Here is a 27,170-nt window from a genome sequence, read left to right on the forward strand (position 1 = left end):
CCAGACTGATTTTCTGGGTTAAACCCACTCATTTTTTTTTTGAAAAAACCCGTAAAACCGGCCATTTTTACGTGTACACCAAGGCCTCTTTCACACAGTCCGTTTTTTTAACGGCAACGGAAATGGATCGGATGAAAATAGAAATCGGACAATATTTTCACACAATCCGTTTCTTTAATGGCAATGGAAACGGATCGGAAGGTGTGAAATGTTATATCTATTAATATAGTCTTGATAAACGGTCCGTTTTAAAAACGTTCCGACGACGGAAATATATCAATGCAATCCGTCGAGTTGTCCGTTAACGGACCAGTGGATTATTTGTCCGTTGATTGAAACGGATAGTGTGAATAACTAGTATAAACAACCATGTTTCTTATATCTCCGTTTTCTGTTTTTATAGAATAAATAGTCCGTTAAAAAATGGACTGTGTGAATGGGGCCTAAAACCCATCAGGTTTTCGAGGTTTTATTTGAAAAAAACCCGAAAAAACCCAACCGGGTAGGATTTTTTCTATAAAGCCCAGGTTTTTGCCAATCCTGCTCTAGTCCTCCCCTTGTTACGACCTTGTGCATATATAATATTAATAATGGTATATTAATCACTGTAAATATAAAATAAAAGTATATAGAATATAGAATATAGAATATTTATCTTAATAGTTATTACCTCTCTATCTACTCATCTTGTCACCGACCCATTCGCTGCATTTTGGTCACGGCCTGATCCCTGTTTAAGAATATATAAAACGATGAAGAGATCATTTTTACTCAATACAAATACAATGGTTAACCAATCTCGGAACACCAATAGATCGATAAAATGAAATGAAATGTTCGATTCATGGCTTTAATTGGCATATTAAGTTAAATTTGAATTTTTTTTTATCCGCTAGAGTTAATTTTGAATTAACTACATATACACATGTTTATATATATATATATATATATATATTTCCGTACTCATTTGTTCGTGGAAAAAATAAATTGAAATTCTATTCTATTAATCAATGTCACGCCATTTCTCGTTGGTTCTGCAATAAAAAAAGAAAAATGTATAATAAGCTTTGTTATGTCACCCCTCAAGTGTTGAGCTGCCGTTATTTTGTAAGCAGAAACAAAGGATTGAGGTTTTCAAGGTCTGTACTATATATTTAAACCGACCTTTCTTTAAAATCCTTTATTGAATGTGATATACCATAGTTGCTTTCAAATGTATACAAATAAACATGAACAACACAAGGGACTTGCATTATGTATATTTTAGAAGTAAACTTAACTTGGAGGCGATTGTTAAGAGCAATTGATAAAAGCTTTTTTATAAAAGCCACTAATCGATAAAACAAATAATATTTTAAATACATACCTAGTTCAATTGTTTTAAATAAAATGTACAAAATATAAGAAATATATTATCAAACTATGTTTATTATAATAAATTCATTAATTAAAAATTATTATTTTTGTTTCTTTTGCTACATTAGTTAGATATAGATAACTATCATCCAAGTTTTGCCTAATAGTGTTTTCAGATGACGGATGTATTACCAATAAAAAAAAAATAAAAAGATTACCATGTAATTCATTTAATAATAGAAAAAAAAATTTCAATGAACAAGTACAAGTTGATTACAAATTTCAAAATTAACTAGTTTAAGTTCAAGCTAATGGTTTTCAAAACATAACTGGCTAGTTCAAGTCCATATTCATTAAATTGAAGTAAAAAACTAATTTTAAAATGTATTTATATTATAAGCAATTTTAATGCTCTTGTAACCCAATTGTTAAGTTTAATACTTATACATGTATGACAATTTAAAACATAAATAGGTAAATAATTAAAAGTTTTTGACTTAAGCTTGGAACTTAAGAACATTTGTTTAGATTTGGATTTTGAACATGTACAATAAGTCATAATACTATCTTATAAAATGATCAATTGAGATATCAGTAATTACCACTAATAACCAAATTTGAATTTTTTTGTCATAATTAAAAATTTATCTTACTGATGTAAAATCACTGATTTGATCTACATCGAGTGAAGAAGTATATTTAATTTCTCAATACGTCCCTACACAATTATATTGTACAAGGAAAAAGTGATGCAAGACAAATATTTGATCTCTGTATTTTTTATTTTTTTTTTATTTAAATCAAATATTTTTACATTATTTATTAGGATAACATAATTGGAAATACTAAAATTATTAATTAAATAATGGTTTTAATAAAAATCAATCATTTGAATAAGATAAAAATACTTGATAAACTTATATATCACATTACTTGAGGGGAAAAAATACAAGATAAAGCAATAAATTAATATAAAAATAAAAATAAAAGGTTACATTTGATAGAAAATTGGGAGAATAATAATAATAATCCGATAATCATCATAGAAATAACAAAAATTTGCCTAAATGAAGTCAAGTGTTACTCAATAGCACACATTTTATTTATTCACAACTTATTTACGCATACAGCTATAATTTATTTAAGAATACAAAGCTTAAATAGTTTGATATTAAAAATTCCTTATATATTTAATCTTTAAACTGATTAAATTAATAACGAACAGTATTTACAAAATACAGTTAAAATAATTATAGTACCCTAAATAAACATTGAAATAATTATTCTAATAACAACTTAATACTTCCAAAAAAATTGAAAATGTAGTAAATTATATTTAAGTAATATTTTTGATCATATGTAATTATATTTATAAAAAGGTTTGGGCACCACAATAATGTTAAAATATTGTTTATACATTTATCTACCAACACAAACAAAAAAAAAAAAAAATAAAAAAATAAATATTATAAATATAAAAATTGTGTTCTAACGATTTCACTGTTTTGGGAATAACATTTGACATAATACATTACCTTTTATTTGTGTGCAAACATGTCATTGTTTATTAAGTAAAAATTATAATGTGTAAAAACAAGTTTCATTGCAGTGGTATTTTTCAGTAATTAATTAGGATTATTTGGTTATGTTGATATTTCAAAAATTACAATGCAGATTGACTCAGTGTTTACTAATTTTATTCCACAACGAATAAAACATTTTAATATAAAGAAAAATGAAAATATAGTTAAAAAATGATTATAATAAAATTTGAGTAATCTACAATTTATTAACTCATTAACTTACATAATGCAAAAACATTATTAAAGTTCCGATTATAATGGTTGATGATTAATCAATTTTGACAGTAGTATAAATTTTACGCACAAACGCATGAGCCCCGATGTAACCCACAGTACCACACATAATACCTAGAGCAATGCTGAATAATGCCATGTAGCCAAAATAAAATGCCGTTTGGAAAAGTCCATACATTCTGAAACATTAAAATCAAATAATAATTGTTATAATAAATATATATGTAACAGTTTACTCTTGATTATTCGAGGAATAGAGTGGTGTGGCATTCACAGATAAGCAAATTTCACGTATAATCCTCTAAATTAAAATTAAAATTAAAATTGAATAGGTATAATATTAAACAGTATTATGAGAATTAAAAAATTCTGAATTCAATACAATTGTACATCATTGTACTCTAAACCATCAGCTAATTAAAAAATAAATATAATAACTCACTTTGTTTTGAACATGAAGTAATAAAATGAATACAAATAAACATAAAATGCAGTAGATGCTGCTGCTGCAAAACTTGTCCATTGCCTAGAAAATAAAATAATTTACCAGTAAAATGGTTTCTAAGATCATTATTTACTATAATTTCATTTGATTTACCATCTGTAATCTTCAGCGTTAAGTAAAAAATAAGTGCATACAATTGTGACACATACTGTTACTACCATCAAAATTAAAACAACTAGCAGCATGAACCCATAGACATAATATATTTTATAAGCCCAAAACGATGTAAATATAAAATACCTAAAATAAATTTAATATTTTTTTAGAATTGATATTAAAATATTATATAATATTTTTAGCTTACATTTCAATAAATATTGACCCAAACGGTAAAATTCCACCTAGCATTGTAATAATTAAAGGTTCCATAAACCATTTTTTTTCTGGTATAGGTCTTGGCACTGCATTTACTCTGCAAGGATAATCTGGTTGTCCTGATAAGTTTCGTCCCAGTAAAGTTCCAACCAATGTAAGAGGTAATATCACAAAAATGCATATACAAGCTACTGCAACCTAGTAGAAAGAATTTTATTTTTTTTTATAAATAATTCTTAAACTGCAGATATCATTATTACCATTGAACCAAATGGAATCGCACGAGTTGCATGGTAGTATATTGCAATAAAATTAATAAGGAATGCCATACCGCATACAAGTGATGGTAGTAAAAATGCAGATAATAACATTTGTCTAATCCAAATACGCCCACCCATTTTAGCGTATAATGATCCACCAAAATAACCATTTACAGGAGAGGTTACAGCATATACAAATATTGAAGTGCCCAATAAGGATCCTCGCCTATAAGAAAAAAAAAATTAAAAATTAAAAAAAAACATAAGTTTTTTTTTAAATATTTTCTTTTTTAACTATATTCTAAATTAAAAAAAATTAAATATAAATTATCTTTATAAGGCTCTAAAATCATTAAAATCATATATTATTGGTATTTTGGCATGTTCAGAAAAATCAGCTATTTATTTATTAATATTTAGAGTAAAGTATCAAAAAAATATCAACAAAATTTAATAGAGTATATTATATTTTTAAATAAAATTATAATTCCTTTCCAAACTTTTAAATTAATTTACTCGGTGAAGCTAAGAATTAATTTATAGCAAATAATATAAAATAAAATTTAGTAAAGATGGAAAAATTTATTTTTAAAAATAACTTAAAAAAATCCCCCCCCAACTTATAAAATATTTTTGTACTATTTACTCAGTGTATAAATCTCCAATTATTGTAAATGTTATAACTACAAGAGTGACTAGAGTTATGTGGTGACCACATCCAATAATTGCAGAGAAAAACATAGGATAAGATGCTGGACGGAATACATCACCATGAACTTGTTTCCAACCATACTCATCGCCCAAATCTTTGTCCTATCAATAAATAATATTATAAATGGTACAAAATGAAAATTCAAATAAAATATATTATTTACCATAGCATCAACTTCTTCATCTTGACTGTAACGAGCATAATCTTTACGTACAGTTCTCAGTAAAATCATGGACACTAATCCAACTAAAAATATGACCATCATAAAACTGTTGAAAATACTGAACCAATGAATCTAATAACATATAAATAAAAATTAAAAATTAGTATATTTTATATATATAAATATATATTAAATGTAATAAAATTGTATTAGTATTAACAACTTACTCTATGTTGGAAGAATTTAGGATCTAGATATTTATTGAAACGATCCTTATAAATTATTGGAGACGGTTTCCAATTAATTTCATAAGTGAATTCAATATTGGTATTAACTTTTAATTCAACTTTGGCTTCAGACGTCAAATTTACATCAACAATATGATGTTCATTGTAGCCAATATCAAATTTTTTATGTGTCCAAATATAATATTTGTTATTATTTTCATCAACTTCTCCGACAATACCTGATTCAAATTAAATTTTTAATAAATATTAAACTAGTTAATAGACTATACAAATATAATTTACCCCAAATTGGAAGGTCATCAATATACATTTGATACCAATAATGATTCCGTACAGCATAAACAAATGCTTTTAATTTTTCATCATTTAAGTTGACTTGACAAAAAGGAATTTTAGATACATCCTCTAAATAAATTATAAAATTTAACTAATTGATAGGTCACCATTTAATTATGAACAAATACTCAAACCTTTAAAATGCATGTCCAGTCCACTATATACAAGTTCGACACCCTGTAAAGCTTCACCAAGTGTTTCATGATAATGACCAATTGAATCTTTTATGCCAGCACAAAATGGCAAACTAAAGTAAGTATAAGTTTCCTGTCGATTATGATAAGGACCAACAGTATTCATCCACAAAACTACCTCTTCGTTATCTTTATACTAAAAATTTAATATTGCAATATAAATATTTCATATCAACTATTATTGACCCATTTTCGATATCAATAAAATATATTTTATTATTTAGTATGTCCAAACTAAAAAAATTTAGTAGAATAAATGATCAAAAAATGAGAATCAAGTAGACATTATCTTATACATAGCTAATTTTGTAAAATAGCCACATCATCAAATTATTAAATGTTTCAAATTTATTAAGATAAATATTTCACAAATATCAAATGGAAATATAATAAAATTAAATCTAAAGAAAGGTCATAATAAATCTTTTCATACCACATGAGTGTGTTCATCACCGTTAACAAAACACAAATGTATGGCCAAAAACAAGAAGAAAACTTTAAAATGATTCATTTTGAACCGTTTAAGAGCCATTTCAATGGATCATATTTATTACTTTTAAATTAGCAATTCATATTAATATTCATTTCAAAAAAAGTATTTAAAAAAACTATTGGTGAATTAATACACTTTTAACTGAATATTTTAAACTAATAAAAAAATCTTCGTTCGAGATTCCAACATTCAAAGTTTTGATTAAATATATTTAGTTTTTATCTTACCAAATACTTGGATGTTATTGATGATAGTAAATTTTTATTTTTTCCACCTACTCCATAGAGTTGAAATAAAGTAACATAACCTGAAAAAGGAAAATTACCAAGGAAATCATTAAATTCACCTAAAACACTACCATGGTCATGAAGTGCATGAATAGTATTTATTTAGCGCCAATTTCGGCATATTTTTAATTCCAGATCAATTTTAATTTATTGCTGTATACAGTTAATAGAATACACAATTTTAATGTTATAAATTATATATTTTGATAGATCTTGGTAAAAATGTTAACTTAGTTCTTAATTTTCTTTTAATTTATTAAATATTTAGAATGTTTCAACACTTGAATGTGATTACAAGTTTAATATCAAATATGTATAATAATAATTAATAATTTATTAGATTTAATTGGTATTCAATAGAAAAATAGAAAAATAAGGTACATAAACAAATGGTATAGTTATATTAATATATTATTTATTATGTGATTTATTTTTATTTTTTATTCTACTACATTTGAGATGGGTTATCGCCTGAATTCTTAATTTAAAATGCACGACGAATCATCGTCTTACACAAATGATTCGAAGCAAAGATCGTCAAAGAACTAGATTTACCTACTCGATATTTCTAGATTAATTAAGATCCAACACTAGTTCAAGATAATATGTCACCTCTTATGTTTAGAAAGAGAACTAAGATCATAATAATCTGCCTCATTTTCATTTAAGTTCCATCTCTCCAACTTTACCAAATAATACATTTTCTTTTGGGCATTTCCAAGTACAGAACTAATCTATAAGTCAACCAATAAATTGATAGCAATATTTTAATTTTAATTTTAATAACTTGGAATTCTTAAATAAATAATAAAATATAAAAAAATTGGTCTCTGTTTATTTATTATTTATGTCCATAATTATGTCTAATATAGTAATTATTAAATAACTATTCTAAGTAACCGATGTCTATCGAACTTAAGTACTGACTATAACGAGGTTACAGTCACAAAAGACACTAAATTTATATTAAAAGTATTTTAAACCTAGTGTGGTACCTCTCTGCAGGCATCCCTGTTTATGGTCCACGAAGAAATCATTGTTTCGTGATTAAAAACATAAAAAAACAAACTTCAAAGAATTTTAACTACTTAATAAGTCTTACTTATAATTACCTACTTATAATATTTTTATAAGAGTCCTGGGTTAGGACAAACAAGTATGTATATTTATATTCTTACTCACACACAATATGCGCCACAGACAACGAGGTGTTATTTCAAAGAATAATGTCATGCGCTAGACAAAATAAACCGATTTAATATTTTATTTTGTTATTCACTAGAACAGACTCTACTCTAATGTCTAGTATAGGGGCGTATTTAGACTTACTTCTATGGGGAGAGGAGGGGGACTCAAATTTTTTCTTCAATTCAGGCTTAAAATTCACAAGATAAATTTTTAGTAATATTTAAATCAGGTGAATCCTTAATAATATGTGTTTTTTTTTTTTTTAATTTAATGTCGAATCCACATAGAATCGACTTTTGTGTAGTTCTTTTTTAGAACTGTCTGTGTTTTGAAAGTTACTCTTGTGTTTTATTTGATTTTTCACTGAGTATGAACCCAACAAAAAGCCTAATTCAGTATTCACAGCAACACATAATTTGATTTCGTTATAAAATGATCCACATTAAAAAAATTTGAAATGTGTATCTCAAATATAATCAATTCCTTAAACAAGGATTCAGGAGGAGCAATTGTCCCCTCTTAAATACGCCCATGGTCTAGATTTTAATTCTCTATTTTTTAAGAATTATATTTCTAATTTATGAGTAATACTTAATAATGTAGTTTATTTAATTGTAGAAACGCGGGAAAGTGGCTATGTATTACCACAGTGTCGCTTCATCGAGAGAAAAATGCATAAAAACTTAAAAAGGATACACTGGTTTTACAGCTCTGACTCATGGAAGATATAATTGTGTACAATTTAGTTACAAGACGATATAAACAAAACGTTTGTTGCTGTGCCTGTGGTGGTCTAGTTCAGTGTATAGATGTGACTTATTCTTATTCTGTCTTCTATCTTTCAGCGTTCATGTTTTCATGGTCGTACGGCATCCTGACTGTAACCATCGTCGAATTAATGTGGCCACTCACAACACAAATTTTCAGCAGAATCCGAAATAATCCACGACGAAGGTAAATATTCGTTTATTATAACAATTATTAGTATCATGTGAAGTCATGTCGACTATAGCCGTGTTACGCCTGCGGTGTTCTGTTTATTTGCGCGTTAATTTTGTCACCCTGGACGCTCCTCGAGAACCCGGTGATATTAGATGATTATATTATTTTAATCATTTTTGTACTTCCAAAGTACTATTCCTTGTGTTAAATGTTAGTTTTCGTATTTTTTTTTTTATATATTAACCACTGTTGATGTTATTGTTACTTTGTATTTTACTCGGAACGTGAAAACAAAATCGGGTTGCTCTTGGTATAAAAATTAGAGAATAGTTCAGCGTTTGGTTGTAAAAAAACACGTGTGTTAACCTCCGGTATATTTACATTTCTTTAAATAGTGACTAACTACTTGCCAGTACCTGTCCCTCGAGTGACTCATGCAATGAGTAGGAGTCTTAATTACTATCTGAATGTTTTATGGGTTTACGTTGCAGTACCTACAGTTCTTACTAACTTTCGCAAATTGGTGAATCATTGATTTTCTATTGAGTAGATTTGTTTTTGTTACTCACTAGTTAGTTTTGGTATTTATCTGTGAATTTTTTAATCATAAAATCAGTTGCTTATGTTCATGGCTATTCTTAACATATGAGTTCTATTTTTGTTTCAACCGTAATTTTTATGGGCTAATGTACCTGTTTAGTTGATAAATTTAAATAATTAAACATATTTTAATATATAAAATAGATAATAAACTTAAAATACTGTGATGGAGCAGTGCGACCCCTATTGTTTGGATTAAATAATGATAAGATAATATTTAGGTATGTATTATAATGAACATCTATTTTTATTTGATTTAATTATATGGAATAATGTAATTCCCTACATATAAGATTAAAAAGAATTCCTATTACTGAAACTACTCAATTTATATATAGTTATTATTATAATTTTATTAGTGTATTATCTAGTTTCTCATATTAGCAATTAAAATCTTATAATATATATGTATACATAATTATACTTATACTAATTTTTATAGTATGTAGTGAGTGTGCTAATTTCTTATATTTTAAGTCTAATATAATGTTATGAATACTAGAGACTGAAATTTGTAATATTATTATATGAATTAATTCCTGATGATAATGGAATCCATGTTTTGAAATTTCATATATATATTTTTTTTATTATTTACACATCTTATATTACAATTCTCGTGACCAAGCAAAATATTTTTTGTAGGACTACTTTTTTATGCATTGCTTAGTGTCCATAACAATAGTACTTAAAAGGTTTAATAGTACATGCAATTGTATTCTTTTTTTTTAAATATGGCCTAATATATATTGATGACATTTTATAAGTTTTTTTAAATTAATTAATAAAAATAATGAGAATTTGGTGTATTTATCGAAATTGAAATATGATCAGAGGTGGAATCACCTAAGTGCAAAAGGAACATTTGCTCCAAGGCGGCATAAATAAAACTACCCCGAAAAAATAAATATTAAGTACAATATTTATTTAAGCAAAAGTTTTTCAATTATGATTAGAAATAAGAAATGTAGGGTGTTCCATAAAGTGTCCAATTTTTGAATCTGACGTCATTTTTATATGTTTTGAGGGTAGACATGTTATTGTCATTTATAGTATTTTCTATGATTCTGATTTGATTTTTAGTTGTTCAAAACTATTATCAAAAATATTCCATCAGAAGCAAAAAATACTTTTACATCACTACTGAGAACATTGTAAACATCATCTTTAGAGGCATCATTTCCTAATATTGAAATTATTTTTGGAATTATTTGCACTTTACCCTCTTCAAATGCAAGTGGCAAAAGATAATTTTCTATTTTAAAATGTGTAAAATATTATTTAAAATTATCATTTATACAAGAAAAAATGTCTAATTTATCAATTTTATGCATAGAACTTGATTAGGTTGAGGAAATTAAGTGAGAAGAACTGATACAAAACTATTAAATCCGTAAAAAAAATACATTTAAAAAAAAGTTTTTTTTTCATTAATTGATGTTAATATTAAAAATTACTTTAATAAATCTGAATATTTTTAAACCTATTTATTAATATTATAATTGTATTTTGTGACTATTTTTCATTAATATAAAAAAAAATTCTTTGGAAAAATATTCTGTGACATTCAACATCTAGTTGAATCTATACTTTCTAGTATAAAGGGAGGAAGGAGGGCAAACATTATTTGCTCCAGGGCGGCATCAACCCTTAATCTGGCACTGAATATGACATCACAAATAAAAAAAAATATTAAATTAACTGGGAGATAAAAAATAAATAAATCATGTGTGTATATATATATATATATGATTTTAATAGGTGAAAAAGATAAGTTAATATTTCTAATGTCAGATGGTCATACAAATATTTCATATTGGGCAAAAACATATAATATGCTATATAATATAAATTTAAGTATTGGACATGGTTGAAAACACCACATGAATACTTAAGTTAAAAAAAATTATTAGAATACGACATAAGATGTAGTGTCTATCTTTTTACATTTTGCGAGTTATGTCAGTCAAAATAAAAATCTTTAAATAATGGATTAGTGATTAAAACAATGTTTTCAGAAATGTAAATAGTAGTAGTTGATCTGATCGATATGAAGTCAATATGTTGGAGGATTATTAAGACCATTAAAAATAAATAACAGAAGTTGCAAAGCATATACTTTGTAACTCTAATTGTTATACAAATTATAACTAAAGAATGGATTTAATTGATATTGCAACTTTTTATTGATACCCAGTAAATCAAATCTGATCAAATATGTATACGAATCAGATTAATTACAGTCTTCCTATTTAATTTAATAATGTAATATTTTGCAATTTTTGTATACTTCACGTGATAAAATATATAAATTATTATTTCCAAAGTGATTTTACATAAAAAATATAACTACAACGTAAATTTTTACAAGTAGTTGAATGTACTACAGGATTTTTAAAATTATATTTATCTGAGTTATCCACAAAACTCACAAGTTTAGAAGAATCAAATAGTCAATTACTTAATAGTTTAAACATAATTAGTATAAATACTAAATAAATAAATACTAAACAAATACTAACTAAATAAAAATATTTAGTATAAATATTTCTATAAATATTCCCGGTCCCAATGGAAAAATAGTTAAAGATGAATTTAAATATGTCTTAGAAAAAAATGAAGGATATAAAACTATTAAAATTTACTCTAAGATTATAACAGGAAATCAAAATGTTTATTTAGATGTATCACTCAATTTTTTAAACTAATTTAAATATGCATCGATAACAAGTGTTGACGTTAAACATACTTTTTCATTATATAAACATATTTTAAATAACAGATGATACTATTTTCAAGAACACAATTTAGAGATATATATAAGTATACATTTTAATTCAGAAAAATTATATATTTTGTAAATATTATATTGATGTAAATAATATTATTTAAGTTAGTAATTAATGATTATATATTTGATATGATATTACTATGTAATTTTAATGTATTTCATTGCAATTTTGACATCTTTTTAATGCACTTTTAAGATATTTTTAATGCAATTATATCCGGTCTTTAATTATAACTTAATAATTCCTAATTTACTTTGTTTTCAGATTAATATGAATTGATTTTTTTTTTCTACTTCATACTTTATCCACAGGATATTATATTATGATATTGTTAATAATAATTATACTATTCATATGGATAATATACCCATAAAATATTTATATTGCTCCTATTAATTTACAGAATTTAATTTTCAAACAATAATTTGGTCAACCTAGTCTATTGTTGAACCATTTTATATAATTACTTAAAAGATAATTTAGTATTTAAGTTAATTTCTTTCATTGAACATATATTACAAGGATGTTATTGATGCAACTAGTTTTGTGATTTATGCTACTAAAATTATGTTGTTTGATTATTGTATTCTGTAAAAGAATGTAAATTTGTGTTATAATATTGAATACTTCTCAATTTCAAGCAAATTAATCATCAAAATATTTATAAGTTTTACTTTTTATTTAGTTTCTAATAATAAAAATTATTTCATTTTTTTTTATTTTATTTCTAAAATTATTTTTAATAATTACAAATTTCTTTAACCTTATTTAAATCTGTTTTGAAGAAGTTCAAAAAATTAAATTAAGTTTTTATCCAATTTTTGTAACAAAATTATGTAATTTTTAATGAAGAAAATAAAATTAATAATAAAAATTATTAAAACTACTAGATTTTTTTTTTTCATCTTAATTTCAGCTCATAATATAAATATATGTATATATTAAGTGTTGTCGTATCTATGTAAAGCATTTTTGATCTCCAGGCTGAATTACATAATTTGATAAGAAATTTGTTATGTAAATCACTTAAATATATCTGTATAATTTTTATTATACTGTTTGATTGGTATACTTAATTTTTAATTTTAAAAAAAGTATTTTCTTTTCACCTAAATTATTATAGTTCATTTTCATAAACATGTGAATTGGTGGATGTATACTAAATGTTTGTATTTTTTTAGTCTAATTTACCTTAATATCTTGTAAATTTTATTAAAATGCTATTGTGTCCCAAGTTGTATGTTGTTTTTTATATTTTAATTTAAATTTAAAGTGAATAACATAATTGATTTTATTCTATTACCTATTTATTATAACTAAATAAAAATAGTTTTAAGTTTTAAAATTCTAAGTATTCATTAAAATCAAGTAAAAGTGATTTTTTTATTTTATTTCAGTGGATGTATTCAGTGTTAAAAATTATATATAATGAATAATTTAACTTCAAATACTACAATTGGGGTTAAACCAGATCTTAAGAAATTATCATTAGAAGAGCTTCGTAAATTAAAAGAACAAGTTGGAAATGAAATATTCATAAATAATGTTACCAATAAAAAAACTAACTTTAAAAATATTAAAAGAGAAAACAAAAATCGACCATCAGAAATATCCTCCAAAATAGATCCTCTATTAAATCCTATTAAAAAAATAAAGCCTCAAGTTAAAATTGCATCTGAAGAACCTAAAAAAATTGATCCAAGATTTGACTCTTTATATGGTGAATTTGATAAACGTATTTTTGAAAGAAATTATAAGTTTCTAGATGAAATAAAAGAAAAAGAGAAAAAGAAGTTACAAAAAAAATTAAAGCAGAAAACGCCTAATGAGAAGAAAAAGCAAGTTAAATTGTTATTACAAAGAATGGAAAATCAAGAGCGAGAGAAAAAGAAATTGGAAACTCAGGAAAAAATTAAATTTGAATTGAAACAAAAGAGATTGAATGCTTTAAACAAAGGTCAAAAACCACAATTTTTGAAGAAACGAGAATCAAAAATTATGCAATTAGTAGGACAATATGAAGATTTAAAATCCAGTGGAAAACTTAACAAACACATTAAGCAGAAAAGGATTCGAATTATTGGTAGTGAAAAAAAATCATTATTTCATAATTCTATGTAATAATTGTTTTAATTTTTTTTATTTATTTTTTTTTATTATTATTATTATCTTACATATTGATAATTAAATATATCTTAAAAATTGTAATAAAATATGTTATTGTTTATTTACCTTTTATCTATTTTAAGTTTGAACTAATATTATTTAATGTACCAATTCACATGTAAAATATTAAAGTAGTATTTACTGGATAAAAAATAATATTTAGTGATTAAAAGAAACAAATTAATAATAAACTTTTAATGTAGATATAATAATTAAAAAATACAGGTACCTATTTGTTATTATTAATTTTACAGTATACTTACTAATATAAGTATATTTTAAAATCAATCCTATTTGTAAACAAAAGATCTGGTACAAAAAAAAAAAAAACATTTCTAACAAAATAGTTCTTTCTAGTGTTCAAAAAATTTGTTTTAAAACAGATTAAAAAGAACAAACATTTAAAATTATTATGTTTTTAATAATTTGAAATGTTATTTATGTGTGTTTTTCCATAAGAAGTGAAAGATAAAAATAATTTAAGACTAGTTTCTGGTGAAATTCATCACAAATTTATGCTTTTAGTTTTACTAATTTATATATCATTAATATAAAAGGAAGACAGTTAGGCACCTACAATGTTAAGAGAATACACTGTTATGTTCGCTATCTAACAGACACCTGTGTTTTGTTTTATATCTAATTAAAAGTAAATGAAATATAAACATTTCAAAATATTATAATATAAATACTTCACATTGAATAAAAATTATGGTTTAGTACAGTAGGGAGTTGTGAAAAAAGCAATTTATATTTATGTAGTTATCATTAGTGAATATTAAACAAGTAATGTAATGTAATTGGTGGTTAAAATATGGTTGCAAATGTCATCCCTGTTCTTACATGATTGTATTTTCTATGAATAAAAATAAAATGACAGATTTTTTACATTATTTTTATTAAATTTTAGTCATTCTTAGTGAAACACAAGCAGCAATTGTTTCATCAGTCAAAATATTTCCTTCGATTTAATTAAATGTGTTATGGTAAATAAGTTTTCACCAACATTAGTTTACAAGAAATATTAAAACATAAGGAATATAGTTATTTTTAAATTTATATAATTTTTTTTTTACAATTTTTATGTGTGCTATTAAAATTTGGTCAATCTGTCAACTTTGATACGCGTGCCATAGGTTCGCCACCTCTGTTATAATGTATAAAAAAAGAGCGTTTTTTTAAATATATTATTTTATGTCTACTGTGTAATAATATAATCCATACTGTTAGTACCCATTTATACATTATATTTAAAAATATCAGTTCATCGATAAAAACCTTAACATAAAGCATATCCCCTCAATAATAATTAAACGATAAATTTACATTTTATTTAAATTATCAAAGTCTAGATAAGCGTATAAGACACAGGATAGTATAAATACAGGGAAAGATAGCTCCTAACATTACAAGTTGGAAAAAATCAGTGTCTAGTGGATATTTAATAATATATGATTATAATAAATATTGGCGTTAGCAAAGTAGCGTAATTAAAAAAATATTACAATTTTTCATCTAAATAAAGAAGAATTACATATTTTATTCTCAATTTTAGATATGTTACTTATCGATGTAGTAAGTTATATTAAATGTGTAATTTATTAATGGGTGGAAATTTGGTTTTTTATATATATATATATATATATATATATATATATATAAAGTTAATGTAAAATTAATTGTTCCTAATCCACAAGCCAGGCAAACCTCCAAATCAACCTTACTCACAGGCCTATCGGCCTACTACTCTCTACATTCTCAAACATTTTAGAAAAAATCATATTAAAAAGAATTTATCCAATACGAAATGATAAAAAAATTATTTCAAACGCTCAATTTGGCTTTAGAAACAAAATATTCCTCTTTCCATCAACTATATAAACTAGTCGACAATATTATTACCTCTTCCCTTGAACAAAAGTAATTCTGTTTTGGGGTTTTCCTTGGCGTTATCCAGGCGTTTGATGGGGTCTGGCATGAAGGGCTATTGTTCAAATAATTATTTTACCCACTCCGTTATTCCTTTCACTCTAATCATTTCTATCATATTGCACATTCTCAGTAAGATGTGAAGATGAAACTTCTGACCCACACCTTATAAAAACAAGTGTCCCTCAAGGTAGTATCCTATCCCCAACTCTATAATATATATTCAGCAGACCAATCTTTTAACACCACTTTAGCTACTTTTGCCTATGATACAGCCATAATCTCAACCAGATCTAAAATAGCCACTGCTACAAATAACCTCAAAGACCACTTAACTAGGAGAAGAGTTCAGGGTGTCAGCTGACCCACAGTTAATATTTGTTGACAAAATTGGTCTCTTGGAAATTTTTTTCTCTTTTTAGACCTTGATTTGAACTCTTGGACAGTTGGCCCATCGGAGTTACTTTGAATGCCGTGTTAGGTCAAAATATAAAATTTTTCCGTTCATAATTTATATTTTGAATTATATCGTTTTAGTAGAAAGTTAAGTAAATCATATTTTATTTCGTACGTTTGTTGCGCTGATAAAATTAGATTATATTTATTAATCGTAAATATGCCATTATCGGTGGTATCACTAATTCTAAAATGTAATATAAATATACTTATACACTTTTATGAGTATATTGTGGTTTTTTTTTTTACAAGGTATTCATTTTTAATTTAGTTTCATTCCTAATAAATAGCCTCTTGAAATGGCTTGACCCACAGTTCCCAGACTCTGGATCCGCCCCTGCACCTAACTCAACTACAAGATTGGTCCAACTTATGGTAAATTAAGATTAACTGAAGCAAGCCCACTCACATTACTTTTACCCTCATGACTAAAACAATCCCCCCTGTTTACATAAATAACCAATTAATTCCAATGGACAAATCTGTCAAATACCTAGGTCTTACTCTTGACCAAAGATTAACTTGGGCTGATCCCATCAAAGCTAAAAGAACCTTGCTTTATCTCAGACTTCACAAATTAAGACCACTTCTTTGATCCATAACCTCTCTTATTAATAAAATACTAATCTACAAACAAATTTTATGTCCCGCAATGACATATGATATAATTCAACTATGGAGTACCTCGAACAACTCAGACCAATTCAAATTTCAAGCCTTCCAATCAATAACTGCGTGTCCTCTCCAATGCTCTCTGGTACGTCTCCAACCGCACCCTACACCATGACCTCAACTTACCACCGATATCCTCACTTGCCTCTCATAGTTATGACAAATTCCATAAAAACATTTTTAACCACTCTACCCGCAAATATTCAAAATCTCTTGCACAATATCTGACAACCCTCTCTGTCGTCTTAAACGTAAATGGCCGCGCGATTTATTAAATAATACTTAGTACCAATTAAATTATATAAAACAATTTTACCTCCCCCCTAAGTTCATATTTTGGAAGTAGTGTCACTGGACGTTCCCTTCCCTCACGTTTGTCACGTCTAGTAATATTGTTATCATATTTACTTATTGTTTTCTTATGTATACAGATCTTTTCTAAAAAAAAAAATGTTAAAAAATTGATTGTAAAATTTTATTCAAAACTGGTAGACTTTTAAAAATATGATAAGTTTTCTTATTCATCGACTAAGAAAATTATGACTTGCTGCATATTAATTCCCGGTGACGAGTGACGAGTATTATAAAATAATTAAAATTATTGTAATGACTTGGTGAATATAATTTTGCTCTGATATATCCAAAGTTGATGATTGAATCATTACTTTTTAACATGACCGATGATGATAACGTTTGATGAGAACTAAAATGTTAGAAACTTTGCACATCCGATGGAAAGTGCAGCCCTTTGTAATCTTGACAGATGTTTATAAGTATTAAATATCAGTTGTAAGGCCGAAGGGACATTATATTGTGAACAATGAATATTTAGTAAATGTTGAATGTTATGGCACTCCGAAGACTAGTTTGAATTTGCTTTGCGCGTAAACAGGTACGACGGTATACCAATAACATTTGAAATGGATGTTCAAAAGTATTCCTAAAATTATTGTTTAATAATTTGAAAAAATTGAGTGTTTATTTAAAATGTTGTTGGAACGATGTACATGTTACAACGTGCGTTGGCTAGTTGTTACAGCTTCGTGTAGCACCAACAGGACATGATACATTTCATTACGTTTTTACATACATTTTTTTTTTTTTTTTTCTTAAATTGCCTTCCATCGGAATAGTTTCGTCCAATGATTATTTCTTTAGTAATCTGAGGTCGATGGCGTTGTATTATTTGGATTGTTTATCTTTCCAAAACGTGTAGAAAAAAAAAAAACGAGATTAGAGATATTATACTACGCATATACACAACAACATAGGGTCCTGTGTGTTTGATTTTATTTTATATATGCGTTTCAATTTAATGGGTTTTTATCTTCAACAACAGCCTCAGGGTTCCCCACCACCACCACACTACCGACAGCACGCGGCTACTGTCGAACGCTGCCGTCGCCGTGCACCTGTGTATTGCTCATGGGCACACCAAGTGTTGCACAAACCAACACGATATTTCGTCACGGGCTCTCTCGATCACATGTGGTCGTGTGCCGCCGCGGCCCAGTCTATATGTAGTGGTAAAATCAGTGTTTTTAACTCGCGCGCGAGCGTCCTTGATGTTTTAATAACGATACTATCGATTTGGAAAAATAAGTAAATTATCTTTTTGAATTTAAAAATATCTCAGTCGTTAATCAATATACCTATATTTGTTTATAGTTTTTATAATATTTCAGTTCAAAAAGAAGTACAATTTATTTTACACGCGCACATGCGTTTGTATAAATTATGTTAACATCAATTAATAATATTTAATGTTTTGTAGGATTTTTATACGATGGGATTTTATTATTGTTAACAATAGATTTGTATTTGCGTCTTTGAAAAAAACTTAAATACATATTACTTAATCCGTTCGTAGTTTTTCCTTCTTTAACATTGTCTGGGAACCACTTGTCATGCGTCCTGCAGGTTGTTCGTTGGTACTGGAAAAATACTGCACCTCTGCCCGCAGTGTTTTTGTTAAGTTCTCCTCTATACTTCGCATTGCGCACTCTTCTCACGTATAATTTATCGTGTTTAAAAACACTCGCATGAGCTGGTTTAATTTTTTAGTGGTAGATTTGTTAGTCATACCACCATCTATAATTATTTTTTTGTTTTTTTCCGCATAGTTATACTGAGTTTTATAAATTCGAGTGTTAAATCTTGTTATTTTTAATAACTATAAATTGCTGTCAAATAATTACTGGCCACATTTATAATTAAAATTAATTATTGTAGGTTAGTATGTTAATGATAGTAATTATTTTTAATTTTTTTGTTAATACTTAATTTTATTATTTAATTTAACTAGCCAGCTAATTTTATTAATATTTCAAGTGATAGTTATTAACATATTATGGTGCATGGTTTAACAAATACAGTTATCATTGCAACCTTTATAAATTATATTAATTATGTACATTAAATATGATTTTATTTTTATTCATTAAGAACTTTCATTTTCATATTTTACAAATTTCATCTGTATAGCATAAAAGTGACTGTGCATTTAAAAAAATTACTATAACAAGATATGGTTCATGTTTGGAATTGTTTGTAAATACACTGAAAAATATATTATAATAATTATTCAAATTAATAAAACAGACAAAGGCTCGATAGTACAGATATAAATTAAAATAATCGATGTAAGTTAGTGAAATAACAAAAGTACATTGAATTAATTAGAATATAAACAATATAAAATAATATGGTTAATATCTGCCTTCATACTATATTTGGTGTAGATAATTCTGAACAATTGATAAATTATATTATGGCTATTCATTCATATACATTTTACGTCTAAATAATTTATATTATTCAGTATGAAAATTATATTTTTAAATAAATCAAATTACATTTTTATGGAAAATAGTAAAGTTAATAAAATGTATTGTTATAAATAAAATAATATATATATATTTAATATTAAAAAATAATTTTTACAGATAACTATGGAATTTCCACAAGAAGAAAACGTATCATTAACATTTTGCACGACCACTAAGGAAGAAGAAGAGTTCATTCTATCTGTATCACCCAGTTTTTATGAAGAAGGATTTGAAGACGACGAAGTGTTTCTGAATACTTCTCAAAGTATTGATATGGAAGCATCTGAGATTCCTCCACGCATTCGTAGAACTTCTGATGTTATTGATTGTGTTGGTGGACCAATGTCTCCAGCATGTATTAAACGTCATAGTTTTCCATCAACATCTGGTGAACTTGTTTATTCTGCTACATCAAAAGCTACAGACATTAAAGAAGGGAATCAATCTAGGCGTTCTGAGTTGACCACAGAATCTCTTGACCTCGGTTATAGTAGTCCTGGTGCCCAATCTTCAAGCAGATCTTTTAAAGGCTGGTTTCGATACAGTACCAGTAATGATGCTGATTCTGTTGATGCTCGACCAACTAATAGCTTTGTTGAAGAGCAATCATCTAATCCTCAAAATAGTAGTAACAAGTAAAAATGATTCTAGAATTTGTTTATTATATATACATATATATTATTTTTGATTCAATTTTATAGAAATACCAGTCCAGGATTCAAGAAATCAAGTGATGTGCATATGCCTGTTACTAGAGATGCTACATGTTATAATATGGATCATGAATATCGAGGTATAGCTGTTATCATTAATAATGATGTTTTTGAAGGACCTGCTCAAAATTTACCTGAACGAATTGGTTCATGGAAAGATGTTTTAGAATTGAAAACAATGTTCTGTCGATTAGATTTTAAAGTTGTAATTTGGAATAATTTGATACTTGAAGAATTGAATTATCGTTTAAACAAATGTATGTATAAAAATTATCAAAATATTATTTAATTTTTACTAAATTTATTTTTATTTTGTAGTATCTAATGATGATCATTCTGATAATGATTGCCTTGCCTTGGTCGTGTTGACTCATGGAATTAATTCTTCATATATATATGCTAAAGACAATCCATATCCAGTAGAATCTTTATGGAATTCATTCACACCTGATAAATGTACAACTCTGGCTGGAAAACCCAAAATGTTTTTTGTACAAGTACATTGATCTTCTGTTGTAATTTATACTGGAAACTATAAATTATTATGTTATAGGCATGTCGTGGAGAAAAGCTCGATGCTGGTATTAAATTGAGTAGAGAATCACAAACTGAAGTTGATTCTTTAACTGCCGCATACAAAATTCCTATTCATGCAGATTTCTTAATTGCTTTCAGTACTTATGATGGTAAATTTTAAATATTATAACGTGATATTTCTGTTGTATTAAAAATTATTATATATATTAATAAAAATATCATTTTTATTATTTTAGGTTATTATTCATTCAGGCATCCTGAAAATGGAACATGGTTTATTCAGAGTTTATGTATTGAAATGAATAAACATGATCATAGAACCATTGATTTATTAGGAATAATGACTCGTGTTTCTAGAAGAGTGGCTATCGATCATGAATCTTTCAATCCAGAATACCCATGGTTACATCAACAAAAACAAATACCTACTATTCATTCAATGCTCATTAGAGATGTATTTTTTAAACCTAAGAAGAAACCTCCACCTGAACCAGAAGTTATTTTATAAATTGGTATGTTTTAATTTAATATTATATTATATCTCTTGAAGCATTTAATACATTTGTGTACTTCGAGCATGTTTGTATTATCAGTAATATTTTGCTGCATAAACTTTTTTGTTATCCAAAGATAAATATTCTTAGAGTTTTAGGCCATTTCATCTTAAACACAAATTTATTAAGATAAGTTCAATTCTAATTTTATGTGGAAATTATATTTGTCATTTTTTTTTTAAACTTTTTATTTAATTTTTTTATTATTATTAAAAAGATAATTTAAAATCTGCTTCAGTATATAAGAATCACAATAATGAAATATGTGAGGAGAGAGTCCATCCAATGATAGAACTCAATGTTAATTAAGTTTTGATTAACTATTTTATTTAAGTTTTTTTTTTTTTTAATTATTATAACTAGTTAGTAAACAGTTAATAATTTAATAAATTCTGACACCATTTGTTCTTAAGTTGGCAGTAAAGATTTCCAAAAAATGAATTGGATGCAAGTTTAGCGATTAAAGAGTAATAGTGAAGTTTTTTATAATGATTTGTGGCTGATTGATTTACTGGTTCTATTTTGAAATTGTTTTGAAGTGTGGAATTGTATACATACCATGGTGGAGTGGAGATAATTCGGAGTGATATGAATTGGAAGGCTTGCAGGGTACGAATTATGGTTAGTTGTGCACATCCTCAAATTTGGATTGCATAGGCCTAAATTGGTCTTAATAGGAACTTATAAATTTAGTATGAAAAGTTAGTTTTGATTTTAAAACTGTACAAAGTAAATAAAGTTAACTATTGAGGATTTTCCTTCTAGATTTGACGTAAGGATCCAAGTAAATCTTTTGTCAAGAATGACACCAAGATATTTTAGTATTATAGATATTGGCATTGGTATTTCTTGGAATTGGAGAATAGATTTATGAATTTTTTTAATTTGAATGAAACATATATAAAATTAATCTGGTTGATTTTTTATTTTCCAATAACCATTCATAAATTAAATTTAAATGTGTTGAAAATTTGAAGTGCAGGGTAATTTCAATGATATGTATATAGTTGTTAAATTCAATTTTTTAGGTTATTTGTATGGTTTCCTATTTGTTCAAGCTTAAAATACAAAATATATTTGTTTAAACAACTTATTTTAACTATTAGAAACTTTACATAATCTATTTCTTTGATATCCAAAGACCAAACTAATAATTCAAGTTCAAATCTATTTCAACCTAGGAACAGTTCTTTAATCAATGTTTATTAGTTATATAAATAACAGGATGGCCAATTATTATAGACTTGTGATTGAGTTTTCTGTATTATTGTTATTGAACAAACATATATGTTACATAAATTTATGTTATACTTCCTTTATTTCTTCAATTTAAAATATTAATAAGTAATTTTAATTTAATATTTACATAACTTGCATTTTAATATATTTTTTATCAATATATATATAAACTCTATAAAGACCATTATTTATTACATAATATTCATTAGATTACCTACAATATACTACGAAAATATTTTATTTGTTTTATGGAAGAAATAAATTAAAGAGATTTGAGATTAACTTGAGCTTGTGTCGTCATCAACCTGTTGACGACCCTTGATATATAATAATATTTTCAAATACTGTATACATATTGTAAATAATTTGTATGTTTGATTTGGTATCTGCATTATTGTGTTTTTTATTTTAGTTTTGAATGCAAAATACATTTGTGTATTTAAAACGACTTGTTTTAATTACAAGAAACTTTTTGCTAAATCAATTTCTTTGATATCCAAAGACCAAACTCATTGTTTGAGTTTAAGTCTATTTCACCCTAGAAACATTTTTTAATCAATATTTCTTTGTTATGTATGTATATATTTATAATTATTTTCAATTACTGTATACATATTGTAAATAATTTGAATGTTTGATTTAGTATCTGCATTATTAGGTTTTTTTATTGTAGTTTTGAATGCAAAATACATTTGTGTATTTAAAACGACTAGTTTTAATTACAAGATACTTTTTGCTAAATTAATTTCTTTGATATCCAAAGACTAAACTCGTTGTTCGAGTTCAAGTCTATTTCACCCTAGAAACAGTTATTTTATAAATTATTATACAACAAATTAAATATATATTTATAATGTTCATAATACATAAATTAATGTTGTTCGAACAACATATTTTTATTAAATAAAATATTTTATTATGTTTATTTTGATATTCAAAGAGAAAACTTATCATTTATTTCTGGTTTATTTCACCTTAAGTACATTAGTTTATCAAAATATTCATAATTTATTAAAGTTAACTTATGTCCTATTTATGTTCAATATTAACTATATACAACTATATAATAAATATATGTGGAATAATATTGTTTTGTTTTTAAATTATTTTTCTTTGAACTAAACTTTTAATTATATCCATTATAATGACCATAATAAACCAAATTCAGGCACAAAATACAAATATATAAGAATACTATAAAGTAATAATAAGTAATAATATTATAAATAAATAATTTTAACTATATTATGTAGATTTTAGTACATTTTTAATTTAATTATATTATAATATGTTTATATATATATTTATATTATTTTATTTGTATGTGATCTTATAGCATTGTCAGTGCCTAAAATCTGTATTCAAAGTCAAAGCCATCAATAAACAACTGGACATCAAATTTTCAGCAATCAAATAAGGCATACAAAAATTAATTTTTCGTATAAGGTAGAAAGAAGCCATAAGTATTTTAAATATCAGTTAAATGATTTAGGATTCTAAATTTTGTGATAATAAATGTCTTTTAAGACTGAAATGAGAAATTATTTTTGAAAGAAAATTTTTTTTTTTAAATTGGGCATCATAATTTTTGGCGTTATTTGTTTCTAAAATGATTGTTCACTGATTAGTGAATTTTTTCTTCATTTAAGCTTTAAAATATAATTATATATTATTTACAAACTTTTCATCTGTCCAATAAATTAATAAAAAAAAATGTATTTACAATATCATTTCATTTTGCATTATATATTTCATAATTCTCACTAATTTAGACCCCTATTTTATATGACTAATTATTCTCTAAAAAAGAATATTCATTTAGCTTTATTATTTTAATAATACAAACTTTTTTTTAAGTTTGACGTATTTTTAACATTCTGTTACTGTTATCGAGCATTAACTTGCCCATTACATAATGTCTTTCATACATTTAATGTTAAGTATTATAAACATTTTTTATTCGACTATTAAAAAAAAGTGATATTGTCGCATTTAGCAAATATTTAAATTCAATATTTAGTATAAATCTATTTTTTTATTTTTGTATTTGTTGCTATTGTTAAGCACATTAATAATGATTTTAATTCTTAGTTATATTATTATTAAATGTTATACTACCTATAGTATTTTTCTCTCTTCCTATTTGTTATTATTATTTTCAAATTGGAACTCGTTATAAATTTTTATTTTATATGTATAATTAAACATCGTAATTTTGCTTGATCTCTGATAAAATGCAATTTTACTACTCAAAAATTGGAAATTATAGTTCTGATATTTTTTTTATTTTATTTTTTTGGTTTTTACATTTATAAATTTGATTTTGGGAACTGAAAAATATTGTACTTGCTTTATGATCAAAGCAGTACTATTTTGTGATTTATTGATCTCTCCCATCTAGTTCAAATGTTAAATTATATTTATTTTTATTTTTTTTTTTTTTTTATTCATTATATTTGTTAGTATAACTTATCAGCTATCATATAAGCAATAAAATATTAAAAATTAATTTATATCATACTAAATGTATCACTAAAAGCGAGTTGTAATTTTTATTAAATATTCATAAAAATGTGTTTTAAGTTTTTTAATTATATTATATACATATTATACATTCATATTATATTTATTTATATACAAGTGACAGTTTATTATATTTATGTATACAGGGATTCATGTGAATTAATGAACAATTTTTTTATTAGATATTTAACTTTTTATAAAATGTAGTATAAATTATTTTTATACGCTCATTTTTTTCTTTGCATTTATAATATACTGATGTTTTTTTTTTTTTTTTTTTTAATTAGTGTAAGGGAATATGATATAATTTTGTTCTAATTTAATCAAATCTGAACAAAGACAAGTCAGCTCAAGATTGACAGTGCTTTATCAAAAGTGTTAGATAGCCATTTTTAATTTTACTTTAATATTACGATTTTGAATCTATTTTTAATTATATTTACCATAATTTATAATATGTGTTCGTATTTGATATTGCGCCAAATGAATTTCTGATTAAATTGTAAATTATTAAATAAAAGCTACTACAGAACTATTTTGTTTTTAATTTCAGATTTCTAGTAATGATTTTTTTGTTCATACAATAACATCATCTTTAACTTTACAAAATATAACAATAGTTATGATTTTTTTTTTAACTTAAATTAACTTTATATATATTATATATATATATCTGAACGATACATTTTGAAACTAGTCATATTTTACAATTATGGTAATACTAAGTATTTATTGATTTATTTATATACCAAAAAATTATAGGTGTTTGGCTCTTGCTACAACTTTTTCTTAAATCGAAACCTCAATATTAAATAACACTTCCCTTAAGTCTAAATGTAACCTGAAAATAACAATTTTATTTACACTATACTAGCAGGAGAATAGTAATATTTATATATGTATAGTGAACATATTAAATTTAACTTGGTTAGCATTTTTTGACATTGAAGTATCTGACCAGTATAATAGTATCATAGTATAATAATATAATAGTATAATAGTAATCATAGGTTCCCAAAGTGTGCGCCGCGATGTATGTATAAGGCCGCCGCGCCATCATGAAATACTTCGGGTCTAACATTTTCCTTATGATTAGTCATGCTATGACTTAGAGAAGGGCGCCCTGAAAAAACCTTGGATCAAAAAGTGTGCCTTGAGTCGAAAAAGTTTGGGAAGCACTGATATAAATTGTAACCTTTATAAAATGTTCAACAGTTCAAAGTCTAAATTATATATATATTTTTATATTAAAAATATAATTATTTATTTTGGAACTTAACAGTCATCCATTTTATGTGTACAACTTTCAAAAATAACTTAATGAACCATAGTATATTTAATTAAT

At 25.3% G+C, this 27,170-nt stretch overlaps 3 protein-coding genes across 7 annotated transcripts; 2 read left to right on the forward strand and 1 right to left on the reverse strand.

Moving 5' to 3' along the window:
- Positions 1–2,787: 2,787 nt before the first annotated feature.
- LOC112682742 (transmembrane 9 superfamily member 3) lies at positions 2,788–6,603 on the reverse strand. 2 transcript variants are annotated; one of them, XM_025553434.1, is made up of 12 exons: positions 6,340–6,603; positions 5,847–6,042; positions 5,659–5,781; positions 5,356–5,594; positions 5,129–5,260; positions 4,900–5,066; positions 4,254–4,479; positions 3,983–4,191; positions 3,772–3,918; positions 3,616–3,699; positions 3,163–3,352; positions 2,788–3,046 (listed from the first exon to the last, which is right to left on the reverse strand). In XM_025553434.1, exons 1-11 carry the CDS (start codon positions 6,436–6,438, stop codon positions 3,208–3,210), a joined length of 1,767 nt encoding a protein of 588 aa, XP_025409219.1. In that variant the 5' UTR covers positions 6,439–6,603; the 3' UTR covers positions 2,788–3,046; positions 3,163–3,207. The 2 variants fall into 2 exon arrangements, with proteins under 2 accessions (XP_025409219.1, XP_025409218.1); XM_025553433.1 differs by lacking the exon at positions 2,788–3,046 and having other exon boundaries at positions 3,125–3,352.
- Positions 6,604–8,631: 2,028 nt separating this feature from the next.
- On the forward strand, positions 8,632–26,360 carry LOC112682730 (caspase-1-like). Of its 4 annotated transcripts, XR_003148547.1 has the most exons (8): positions 8,632–8,828; positions 20,377–20,894; positions 20,961–21,229; positions 21,291–21,469; positions 21,526–21,658; positions 21,746–22,021; positions 24,639–24,748; positions 26,113–26,360. XR_003148547.1 is itself a non-coding variant. In XM_025553418.1 (7 exons), exons 2-6 carry the CDS (start codon positions 20,383–20,385, stop codon positions 22,015–22,017), a joined length of 1,365 nt encoding a protein of 454 aa, XP_025409203.1. In that variant the 5' UTR covers positions 8,632–8,828; positions 20,377–20,382; the 3' UTR covers positions 22,018–22,021; positions 24,639–25,000. The 4 variants fall into 4 exon arrangements, 3 of the variants coding, with proteins under 3 accessions (XP_025409203.1, XP_025409204.1, XP_025409205.1); XM_025553418.1 differs by lacking the exon at positions 26,113–26,360 and having other exon boundaries at positions 24,639–25,000; XM_025553419.1 differs by lacking the exons at positions 8,632–8,828; positions 26,113–26,360 and adding an exon at positions 18,754–19,033 and having other exon boundaries at positions 24,639–25,001.
- On the forward strand, positions 13,609–14,329 carry LOC112682731 (ribosomal RNA processing protein 36 homolog). The gene is given in 2 exon segments (XM_025553421.1): positions 13,609–13,622; positions 13,624–14,329. Coding segments are annotated over 2 exon segments (720 nt in total).
- Positions 26,361–27,170: the final 810 nt, after the last annotated feature.

The sequence above is a fragment of the Sipha flava genome, unplaced genomic scaffold, assembly GCF_003268045.1.
Source record: "Sipha flava isolate LNK unplaced genomic scaffold, YSA_version1 209_pilon_pilon, whole genome shotgun sequence".
Taxonomy (NCBI): domain Eukaryota; kingdom Metazoa; phylum Arthropoda; class Insecta; order Hemiptera; family Aphididae; genus Sipha; species Sipha flava.

Coding starts and splice junctions, on each gene's coding strand:
- LOC112682742 (XM_025553434.1), bottom strand. CDS start 6,438: ATGGCTCTTAAACGGTTCAAAATGAATCATTTTAAAGTTTTCTTCTTG. Junction 5,067..5,128: donor ATGAAGAAGTTGATGCTATG/GTAAATAATATA, acceptor ATTTATTGATAG/GACAAAGATTTGGGCGATGA. Junction 3,353..3,615: donor TACTTCATGTTCAAAACAAA/GTGAGTTATTAT, acceptor TTAATGTTTCAG/AATGTATGGACTTTTCCAAA.
- LOC112682730 (XM_025553418.1), top strand. CDS start 20,383: ATGGAATTTCCACAAGAAGAAAACGTATCATTAACATTTTGCACGACC. Junction 20,895..20,960: donor CCTCAAAATAGTAGTAACAA/GTAAAAATGATT, acceptor TCAATTTTATAG/AAATACCAGTCCAGGATTCA. Junction 21,470..21,525: donor CCAAAATGTTTTTTGTACAA/GTACATTGATCT, acceptor ATTATGTTATAG/GCATGTCGTGGAGAAAAGCT.